At 36.3% G+C, this 12276-nt stretch overlaps 1 protein-coding gene across 2 annotated transcripts in view; it reads left to right on the top strand.

Moving 5' to 3' along the window:
• Positions 1-12276, top strand: part of cpne5b (copine Vb) — a 179295-nt gene that overhangs the window by 105288 nt on the left and 61731 nt on the right. For both annotated transcript variants that reach the window (XM_065241715.1, XM_065241716.2), the window contains 2 exons: positions 4560-4663; positions 6757-6861. In XM_065241715.1, the coding sequence (XP_065097787.1) occupies positions 4560-4663; positions 6757-6861 (209 nt within the window). The remainder of the gene's footprint in view (positions 1-4559; positions 4664-6756; positions 6862-12276) is intronic.

Raw genomic sequence — 12276 nt, 5'->3', positions numbered from 1 at the left:
TATATAAGCAATAATAATAATATAATTTAATAATATATATATATATATATATATATATATATATATATATATATATATATATATATATATATATATATATATATATATATATATATATATATATATATATATATATATATATATAATAAACCAGCTAAATCTGCATATATTTATCAGCATAATATTCGTTGTTTTTGAATAATTATTGTATTTATTGTTCACTGTCAGTTTCTATGAAAGGTTTTACTGGATGGATGTGTGGATACAGTTAATGAATGCACGTGCGCCACATGCACATTCAGTTGTTGTGCCTGTACACTGAAAAAAACGATTCATTGAATTTAATCAGTTTTTTTAAGGTTAGTGGTTGCAATCAATTTATTTAAGCTACATTTAAACAAAAAAGATTAGTAAAGTAAAGTTAAATATAAAACTTTTGTTTAAATGTAGCTTAAATAAATTGATTGCAACCACTTACCTTAAAAAAAATTATTAAATTCAATTAATATTTTTTTCAGTGTATTAGGGCTAAAACAAATAATTTGTAGAGATTTACTGTGTTTGTATCAGCTATTATGGCAACCACTAACTGCACAAGTTATGCCGGTCTTCCTGGATTTTATAATAAGCATTAAAATACCAGTCAAAACGGCAGACTCGTATCCCTCGCAATTGGACTACTATTAGCTTTAGTGGCTTACCGGTTTTACACATATGAGCTCAAAGATGGCAGCGCCCGCATTTACGTCAAAAATAAGGTGAATAGTATAGTATTAATATTTTAATGTAGTGTAGTATATTGTAGTATATACTATAGAAAAGTTCAAAAACACTATAGTAAAACTGTAGTTAAGAGTTTATATAACTAATTTAGTATAATGTAGTCGTATTTACTAAGTAAGTTCAAAAACACCATAGTAAACAGTTGTATACTGCAGTATATTTAGTATCATGACGATAGTATAGTACGATAGTATAAGTACTTTAATGTAGTGCCGTGTTCTGTATTATTTAATAGTGTTAGTGTTATAGTATAGTAAGGCAAGGGAAGGCAAGTTTATTTGTATAGCACATTTCATACACATAGTTCATACAATGTGCTTTACATAGAAATGAGATACAATGTATAAGAGAAAAAAGTATGTAGAAATAAGAGACACACACACACACACACACACACAAAAAAATCAAAGATACATGAGAATTTAAAGGTGACATAGAATGATTGAACGGGGTATTTATCCTTGTTCTGTGATGTGACATGTAGACAAAAATGTTTTTGTTTGGGTCTGTAATGCCTTAGAAGCTTCCTTAAAACCTCTCTCAGATAGCTCTATTAGGGTGGGGGATTTTAAACAAGCGGTTTTGCACCTATTTGGCTCCCCCTACTGGTTTAACTTGCAATATCATTACTGATTGGCTGACATTGCTGCCACTCTAAAAATGTAGCCAATTATTTTAAAGTAGAGGGGCAGGGAGATGCCTGTGATGTCATAAGCATCAGTTTTTCAGATTGGGCTGTTTTCTGGCTGACATTTCTAAAAGTGGAATTTCTATGAGACTGAGATGTTTAGCATGTTTAGCACTTTTTTATGTTTGTGAATGCGGGTAGACTACCATTATTCAACAAAGACAAGGTAAAAATGGTTTTTCATTCTCTGTCCCCTTTAAAATATCAATTAATAGAAAATTAATGCAATTCTAATAAAAACTGTTTAAATGTGTGAAAAATAATAAAACAGGAATAAATGTATAAAACAGTTAAAAATAAAAAAACAAGATAAATAAAAAAGAATGAAATATTACATTTAGTGCAATCAGTTTGGACGCAGCATAGTGCTCATTCAGTAAATGCATAGCTAAACAGATGTGTTTTGAGTCTGGAGTAGTATAACCAATTTGGTATACAGTAGTAGTATTTACTAAGTAAGGTTTAAAAACACTAGTAAACTTTGTATACTGTAGTAGCCTATATTTAGTGTCATGACAATAGTATAGTATGGGAGTATATTTACTTTAAAATAGTATAGTATGGGAGTATATTTACTTTAATGTACTATCGTGTCCTGTAGTAAATAGTGTTAGTGTTATAGTCTTGTATAACTAATTTAGTACACAGTAGTAGTATTTACTAAGTTAGGTTCAAAAACACTATAGCAAACTTTAGATACTGTAGTATATTTAGTGTCATGACAATAGTATAGTATGGTAGTATATTTACTTTAATGTATGATCGTGTCCTGTACTATTTAGTGGTGTTATAGTATAGTATAACTAATTTAGTACACAGTAGTAGTATTTACTAAGTAAGGTATTGTGAACTCTAGTGTACTACAGTATATTTAGCGTCATTACGATAGTATAATATAAATTCTTTAGTATACTGTAGTACTATGTAGTATTTACTGTATAAGGTGTAAAAACACTATAGTGAACATTAGTATACTATAGTATAATTGCTTTAGTTTACTGTAGTATTCTGTAGTATTTGGTAGTGTGAGTGTTATGTAGTATAGTACAGTATAATTCCTTTAGTGCACTGTTTTGTAAAAAAAAACACTACAGAACAGTACAGTTTCTCAAATCCAGTCCTCGTGTCTCAGTGTTTAAGGTATGCAGTCAGATAACACAGACTCTCAGCGAGTAACACATTTAACTGCATTGCCACACCTCTGGGGCATAAGTGGCAACAGCACTGTGATGAAGAGAAGGGGCAGCAGTTATATCAGGAATGTGTTGTACTCATGGGGATATTCAGATACTGAACTGTTTTACCTGCGGCTTTTACTGCTGAGCCCAAACAGTAGCCTTTAGATATTTAGTGTATGTAAGACTGACATTGATAAATATATCGGTAATGTTTATAAATGACTTTCAAATCTTATTTTATAAACTGATAGGTGAACTTGCTGTTTCCTAGTTGTAGTTCCCACATCTTCAACACTGTGCTTTACAATTTAATCTCAGGGGCCACTCTGAAATTACAAGCCTGACCCCAGATTTCCACCGACTGCGGAACGGCTGCGGATCCGTTGCGGAACGGCGGCGGAGTCAATCGGTTTCCATTCAAGTCAATGTGTGTATTTCCACTGACTGCACTCCGAATCCGTCACAGCTCCGGCCATCCGAAGCCCTCCGGCACAAATACGCAGAGCTTCTATTTTTGACGGATGCCGGACAGCTCCGCAGGGCGGAGCCATGACTTTATCGCGTGATCATACCTGAATTCACGAGAACTCGTGTTTTTTTATTAAATCTTTGCAATACAAACATTACAAACACACACAAATAAAGTCATTAATACAGAAACAACAAATAATAGACAGGAACAGAGCCAGGGGAGTTTCAAATAAATACATTAAAGATAAAGCATATATAAATGTTTTAGCAGCCTTCTTATTTTTTGAATTTTGGATGGATTTGATGTACTGCTCTGTCTATGCGAGATCTCGTGTTGTGATCTGGGCTGGTTTGTAAAAACGTCATAATTCAACGGCATAATGGGCAGAGACAGAACTAGGTATCACGCGATCATCACGTGAATTTGCGAGACCTCGTCACTTCAGCACGCAGCCGCTCTGCAACAAAAACGGAACTGGTGGGTATTGGCGGACGGCAGAGTGCGGAGACGTAACGCAGCGGAGCTGATCTGCAGCTGCTCCGCAGTCGGTGGAAATCCGGGGTGAGTTGATATGCACACTGTAAAAAGATTCCGTAGAATTTACAGTATTACTGGCAGCTGGATGCCAGTAACTTACTGTAGATTTAAATCTATGTTAATTACCTGCAACAGTTTGTTCAAAGTTAAATGAAAATTAAACATTAGCAAGTCTGTATCTTTACAGAATAAAACTAAAATAACAGCCTCAAGCAAAGCATTCTGGGAAACAAAATCTGAAGGAAAAACCCAGAAAAAGGTTGATGATGATTTTTGGTTCCCAGAATGCTTTGCATGAGGCTGTTATTTTATATTTTTATTCTGTAAGACAAAGACTTGTTAATGTTTAATGTTGATTTAACTTTGAACAAACTGTTGTCAGTAAATAACATAAATTTAAATTTACAGTAAGTTACTGGCATCCAGCTGCCAGTAATACTGTAATTTCTATGGAATCTTTTTACAGTGCATCTATATGAACATCCTGCAACCGTTACCTGAAACTGCTGATCTAGAATTGCTGCTCCTGGACACGCTCAGATGCTTTGTGACAGGTGAAGCAGAAGCTGATCTCAGACCAGCATGAGTGATTTGATAGATACTCTTCAGACTGTTTCTTGACATTTTCCTGCATCTTTTGAACAGAGCTCTAATCCTTAAGTCTGTGCGCAGACTTCATTACTTGTTTCTTCTGCTTGTTTGTATCTACAGCATCTAGCTTTAATGAGCCTCCTGTGCTCCCCGACGAATTAGATGAAAGTTTTTGGATCTGTGCTCTCGCTACATTGTTATCATTAAAATGCACAATACATTGCACTTTTTGTGTTCACTCTGTAAGAACATAGAAAAAGAAAATAAAAAGACAGTTTGAGTGATGACTTTTGCTGTTGTTTTTTTGTAGGACAGTGCGACCATGCAGTTTTGCGCCAATAAATTGGACAAGAAGGACTTCTTTGGGAAATCCGATCCATTCATGGTCTTCTACAGAAGCAATGAAGACGGCACGTAAGTGTCTCACCAGAGTTATTTTAGTTTAATTGAAGTTTTATTAACTCATTCCCCGCCAGCCATTTTTTGAAAAGTTGCCCACCAGCATTTTTTGTGATTTTCACAAAAGTTTCATAAAATGCCTTTCAGGAAAATTTTCTTCTAAAAATATATAAACATACAGATATATCAAATGAAAGAACAGACCCTCTGCTTTCAAATAAACAATAAACAAACAAACAAAACGGGAAAAAAAAAACGTTTCATCCTATCTGTATTTTTTCTCTGCTTATAAACTCTTACCATAGGTTCACACCAGCCGCGTTTGAGGCGTCAAAATTGTGTCTACCGCGTCTAGTTTGCCGCTTGAACATTTTGAGTTTACTCGTTTTTAATGCGCGTGAAAGCTGCGCATGAAATTCTAGTCATCAAGACATTCACGTGGAAATTCACGTCATGGGAGGGGCTTCTGCGGCTTACTACTAGAGCAAGCTCCTGATTGGTTAACGCAGCGCGTTTTTCCGCCAAAGTTCACATTTTTAACTTGCGCGTTTCCCGCAGCAACACTCAATTCGCAGCAACACTCAAGATGCGCGAATGAGGCGGAATCGCATGTACCGCAACGCGCTAAACGCCTCATTCGCGCTGCGAGACCTCCAGACGCACGTCAACGCGTCTTCACATTGATTTAACATTGAAATCACTCATGCTTTACGCCTCTACCGCGGCTGGTCTGAATGCAGCATTAAACATGACTATTTCTCTTCAAAAAAATATTTTTTTTAGCAAAAAGCTGAAAGAATTGCATTTTTTAAAGGAATTATGTTAGAGATCAGATTCAGAACTATTATCAAAACATACACGGAATGTAACATTTATAAATAATTTTTTGCTTCCGTTTTTTAATAAATTGAGCATCTAGTGGATAATCGCGGTATTACAGATAGCCATAAAAACTCATTAGGAACAGGTTTTTTCATGCAAATGTTTTCTCTTATTTGACGAAATATCTCGTCAATAGTGGTGAAAGAGTTAATATTTTTAATTAGCATACATTTTTATATTTTTGTCATTTTTGTTAATTCTTTTTTATATTTAGGCTTATATTTAATTTAATTTTTATTAATAGACCTATTATTAATATTTATTGTTAACAATCATATTTCTGTGTCTCGTAACGATTTAAAGGCAGACTAGAGTACTACATTAGTAGTTAAACGTATGCGCGGGGACGTGCATCATCTACGTGAGCGTAGCTGCGCCTGGTCATAGTTTCAGATTGTGCAAAATTTCACAACGTCAGACGTAGCTAAGGCTGGTGCAACCGGCGCCTGGGCTTTGTGTTAGCCACCATACTGTATGAACAGTGAAAAAATATTTCCCATAATTCAAAGCGCCCATCCTCAGCTGAGTCTGACCAAACATCTCTCCGCTCTGTAAGAAATGTATGGGCTGAAAACGGGAAAGGGTGGTGTTACCCCGAATGTCCCATCAAAGATTCATTACTTAAGTGAACATGGATTCATGCTTTGAAGAGTACCTCCTATTTAGTGCTTAAGAGTATAAACACAAAGCAACTATAAAGTCTCTGCAGAGGCTTTGGATGAGTCAGATGGTGCTTACAAACAGGTTTAAAGAGTTTTAATGATGCTCTTAGGCTCTGATGAAGGGTTTAATTATCAAATGTTAAATAATTTGTGTTTATAGAACAGTAGGATGTTTGTGTTTGTAGTCAGATAATTAACCTAAAGTGTTATTTTAAACTATAAACGTTTGCTCTATTGTGGGTTATGCACTTGTTTTTTAAATAATCTTAAGATGAAGTTTAGAGAAATATGTGGATATCTATATATAGGGCTAGTACTGTAGTAGTATATAAACAGAGTACCAGCACCAACTTGGTGACAGTTTAGCAATGATCGTATTGAATACTTATTTAACTAGGCAGGTAATGAAACAGTGTTGTGATTCTGCAGTCCATATGGTTTGTCATATTTGACCATCATGAGATGCAGAGCAGGTGGCTGATGTCAGTTGCGTTTTGGGTTTCCTCAGGATTTACGTCTCATCTCAAAGTCTTCTCTGTCTGTCTTCTTTCTCTCATCATGAAGGTTTACAATCTGCCATAAGACAGAAGTGGTGAAGAACACATTAAACCCAGTTTGGCAGCCATTTACAATCCCAGTCAGAGCTCTCTGCAACGGTGACTACGACAGGTAACACACACGAAGCACAAGTGACTTTCGTATGGGTTGTGTACACATTATCACTATATAGGCTTTTCTGAAAATACAAGCACTTTAATGTCCTAGGAGGATATTTTTATTAAAACAAACAGATTTCAGCTCTTTCTATTTGTTTCTGAATGTCACATTAGAAGAGTTTTGCCATCTCCGTCAGTTATTTTTTAATCCTTTAGTGTATATCCCGCTAAAGTCCTTTGTGATTTACTATTTTCTGAATTAAACTTTTTATCCTAGATAATTTAACGAAACATTCTATGAAATATAACCTTGATATCTTTAATATTGACCAGGTAAAATCATGTCAAAGATTGAAATCATACTTTGATGTACCTAATCTCATTATTAGATTATGAGACTTCAGCCTGGATTTTACAGATAGAGTCGTAAATCGTTTCACCCCGTTCCAGTCCGACTTTCAATACAGAAATATATAAATTTATCTTAAAGGTATAGCGGAAGATTTTCGTTTTCCGGGTGGATCATCACTGTTATTGGTCATCCCAGATGTCAATCATTCTGATTATATGTTGACGTATAACCGTCGTACGTGCTCGCCTCTACGTTCGCTTTCTGCACATGCGCACTTTCACGTGTATGTGTGTTGTGCTACGGTTTCAACCATTCATTGAAGGTCGCGTTCTCACTGTGTTTTTTTCAAAATGTCTGAGGGTCGCAAGAGAAAAAGTGTCTACGAATTGTATGACAAGAAGAGAAAGGACTATAAATAAAGAAACAAGACCAGAATGTTTATGGGAGACTATTTCACACGCTGGCGTGAGCTAAAAGGACAGGTTGGGCTTCCCACGCGAAGTTTCTATTGGAAAGGTACATTTTGTCATGCTATTTGGAGAAATCCATTTAAAATCACTGCTAGTAAAAGTTGATGTAAGCTATGATTTGCGATGCTAGCCCTGGCACAAGTCACGAACCGCACAGACACGGTAAACATGCCGACAGAAACTTGTAAACAGAGCGAAGACAAAAACTGAGCTCCTGCACGCTCTCTCTCTGTCTCGTGCACGCGTTTAACAGGCGTTCCCTCTCGGGAGCATTTTTTTTAAATATCGAGGGGCGGTTCTTTAAAATAATTCTGGAAAATCTTCCGCTATACTTTTAAAATGTTATTTCATTAATTCAAGTCAATTGCATATAAACTTTTTCAAGTTATATTGTAAACATACTTCAGATTCAACATGATCTCAGGGGAAGTCGTGTTATAGACACAAAAAAATGTGATTAATTTATTTGTGTCCATGGCACGAAATTCAGCATTTTCGTGTCATTTCAATAAATAGTTTTTCGGGACTATGGCACGACTTTCTTTTTCATGTCATTTTGTGTTGTTTTCTAATTTTTTTCCTATTTTTAAATCATTGTCGCTTGGGGTTGGGACTAGATTTGGGGTTTGGGTTAGGATGTACTTTTATGTATTGGTTTCTAGATGTTTTTCTTCCACTTTTAAAACTATTCTCGCATGGAGTCGGGGTTAGAGTTGGGGTTTGGGTTAGGATGTCTAAAAATGTAACAGAAAGTGATCCTAACCCCAACCCCATGCAAGCAACAATGGTAAGAAAATAGGAAAAAACCAACCTGATCTCACAAAGTTCTGTGGGATAGACACAGAATTTTTTGCTCGTTTTTCTGTGGCATTCTCACGAATCTCCGCATTTTTCTGTGGCCCTGCTATGGACTCTTTTTCTGTGGCATTCTCACGGATTGGTTACTCAACTGCTTTTTCCTATTTTCAAACCATTTTCTCTTCGGTTTAGGGTTAGATTTGGTGTTTGCGAATATCCGTGAGAATGCAAGGAAAAATTAGCAAAAAAGACTATCCCACAGAAAATCGTGAGATCAGGCTGAGAAAACAATGCATAAAATGACACAAAAAGTCATGCCACTGCCACAAAAAACGATTTATAGAAATTTGTGCAGAAATTTTTCGTAACACCACGTTCCGTGAGATCAGCCTGGCCAGCTATTACATGCCTGTCTTGGCATCATTGTTTTATTTTGTTGAATAATTGATACGATAAGTGTTGCACATCTCAAATCTTAAACAAATAAGCGTTTTAGCATGCAAAATGGTTTTCAATTGAATAACCTACCCAGGCTCATGTAAATGCGTATAAACTGCACGAGGTGTGAAAATCGTGCAATACATACGTCAAATTCCACTTTGGCGTGCATATGATACGCCAGTCCTTCCAATTAACTTAAACGGCGCATCTTTTTTGTCGTTTTATTTATTGGTTTCTCAATGTTTTTCTGTGTTTTAAACCATTTTCGCTTGGGTTTAGGGTTAGATTTCAGATATGCTTAAGGAGGTTACTTAATATATAGGTTTCTCCATGTTTTTGTCTATATTTAGCCATGGTTGCTCGGAGTTGGGGTTAGAGTTGGGGTTTGGGTTAGTGTGTCCTTTTTATATAACAAAAAGTAGTTCTAACAATAAACCCAAGCGAAAATGGTAAAAAAGCAAAAAATAAGAAACAAATAAATAAAACGACAAAAAAGATGCACCTTTAAATTAATCGGAAGGACTGGCGTATCATATGCATGCCAAATTGGAATTTAGCATATGTATTGCACGATTTTCACACTTCGTGAAAGTGAGACTGGGTTCGAATAACAGAAGCCTGTATGCAACATTCGGAGAACACCTTTATGAAAATGAACCATGTTTTTTGTTGTAAAAGTGTAGTAACCATATGTTTTATTTAAAACATTTTATTATGTATTGTTTACAAAACCATGGCTATTTAGTGACAACCATGGTTTAACTACAGTAACCATGTTTATTTTGTTTGAACTATAGTAAAACCATGGTTAATTTTCATAAAGGCAAATACAGGAGAATTGTGCGACCGAGAAGCTTTTAGTATTACAACAGATCTACAGGTATTTCTAAGGGACTGTATGGATCGCCCACCTTTTAAAACATCTGACAGGGCACACAAGTCGCCACCCTGTCGTAACCCATCAGCTTAGGGAAGCAGAACCGCGTGTCAAAAAAAATAAGTTCTTGGAAAGCTCCTGCCTGCATGTGCTCCCGCTGCTCTCCGGGGTTAATCTCTCATGACAGGCACCACGCTGCAATACGCTACAGAAATGCGGTGCATGCCATGCAAAATCGGGAAGCATGAAGCCTTTTGACAACATTTCATGGTGCCCGTATTCGGAAGGCGAGGCGTACATTTACAATTGCATTAAATTTATCCATTGCATCCATTCCATGTGTCATCTTTTTGTATGGTTAAATATATTCCAGTTGAACTGTAGGTAAGCCATTCATCTGCTGATTTCCCAAAAAAGTGTAAATATAACTATAATATAAGTAAATATATTCTGTTTGTTTAAGCAATCTCTCTGCACAAAAAGTGACACGCTTTACATTTAAAGTAGAATAGTGAGCAGAAACGCTAAGCTACAAATCTTTAGACAAGCTATTGCGTTTATAAACCAACACTTTGAGCTCTTCTCATTCGGCATCTGGCAGTTTTATTCTCTGGCTCGATTTACTTGGAACTGCATCTGTCAGATGGGGCAATATTTTTGACAGGCCAAGCACTTTATAAAGGATTGTTATCAGCAGGGTATAAAAATATATTATCCTATATGTTATACATCCTAAGAGAACTCCCTCGATTCATTGCCTGTGTCATTTATTTAGTGGTAACAAATTACAGCTACCAAGCCCATTAAAAAAGATGTCAGCGTGCATTCATTTCATTCCAAGTCTAAATAGGGAAGATAAGCAACCTCCCCCATGCATCTCAATTAATACGAGAGACTAATGAAATGAATCACAGATGTTCTTCTTTAGGGAAGCAACATGCCTCATTTTATCTCAGTAACGCGTAAGGTAAAAGTCGTAAAAATGTGAAGGTTTTAAATATTCACTTGAAACCTTTCTCCAGCTTACGTCGACTGTCATGCGACTTTTGAAAGTGCAACTCAAAAATATATGAATACCAAGAGATTGCAACAGTTTCGCAATAAACGGCGTTGTTGACATTTGGAGCAGATTTCCAATCCCACACAGCGGGCTTTCGCATCCTCAAATGTTAACGCCCGCAGCCACCAGAAACTCAAAATCAACATTCGGGTTTGAGGTCAGTGCATGGGAATTAAAAAACAGCCCAGGCTTCAAACCCCGCTCCGCAGCTCCGTCCCCGCCCCCCGATCCACGTCTCCTTACTGTTTGGGCTCAGAGCACAATCTATTTTCTTCTTCTCTGTTGTGGGGCTTGATAGACAGATGCCTAGGGATCTGGTGTGGCAGCTGCACTTCCTTACTGTCAAAGAACATGACACACATGTTATAGACGCTCAGAGAGATGCTGACTCGCTACTTTGAAGATAACAAACGTCAAAGGACACAACCGCCCACAATCCCGCGGAGGGAGCACGTTTTTGATGCTTTACTTCTTCGACTACAGGAGTTGGTGTGATATTTTGTATTCGCTTTGGAACGGTGTGCATTTTAACTGGTGAGGTGGGCAAAATTTTTTGCCTAAGAGTCGAAAGGAATCGAAAGTTGTTCGAGCTGGGGAAACAACCAGCACTTTTTAAATCACCTACAAGCCTTTAAAATAGGTCATGTTATATCAATGTGCTGTATCAATGTAGTGCTTAAATTTATTACATGATTTATCAAATGTATAACTCTAAAATAGGATGTTTCCACAACATGATTGCTATACATATATGGACAAATGCAAACATTGGGTTTAAATTAACCTGCGCTGGGGTTTTTGAACCCAAAAATGCTGGGTCGTTTATTAATCGTCTTTTAATGGACATATAAGTATTAAAAGTAAAATATTAGCAGACATTTTTCACCAGGACACAAAATCTTTAAATACAACGAATCTGAAAAGAACCAGGGGTTGTTGTGCTCTAAAAAAATTAATAAAACCACATACTACTCATGTAACAGTCTTTAAATAAGGAAAGCATGGAAGTGTTTGGTGGCTTCTAAATTCATCCCTGTTTGGATCCTAAGGAATGAATGGGGCTAGGCTAAATGCTAACACAGTCATGACACTCTGTACAAAGATTAAGTGCACGCATTGAAAAAAGATAGGTATGTATTAATTTGTCTAAGTTGAGGAAAGAACATAGTAAAATATAAAAAAACTGTGGTGTTTTCCTTTAAAGAAACAACACAAGCACACCAGGACATTCTTTTGTGCTTTTATTGTGCTTGCATTGACTTTATCTGTGTAATCATTTACGTTTTCTAATAAATGATTTTTGTGGGAGTTGTAGATAGCATTTATTCATGAGCAGCGTTAATTCGCCAGCAGAGCCGTAGAGCTTTTCTGAAACCCTGTCTCAGTTCACAAACATAAGTCGTGTTAATGAGCTAGCTTCATCCTCATTA

This window comes from Paramisgurnus dabryanus, chromosome 14, assembly GCF_030506205.2.
Source record: "Paramisgurnus dabryanus chromosome 14, PD_genome_1.1, whole genome shotgun sequence".
Lineage (NCBI taxonomy): Eukaryota > Metazoa > Chordata > Actinopteri > Cypriniformes > Cobitidae > Paramisgurnus > Paramisgurnus dabryanus.
This window is presented reverse-complemented; position numbering and strand designations above follow the sequence as displayed.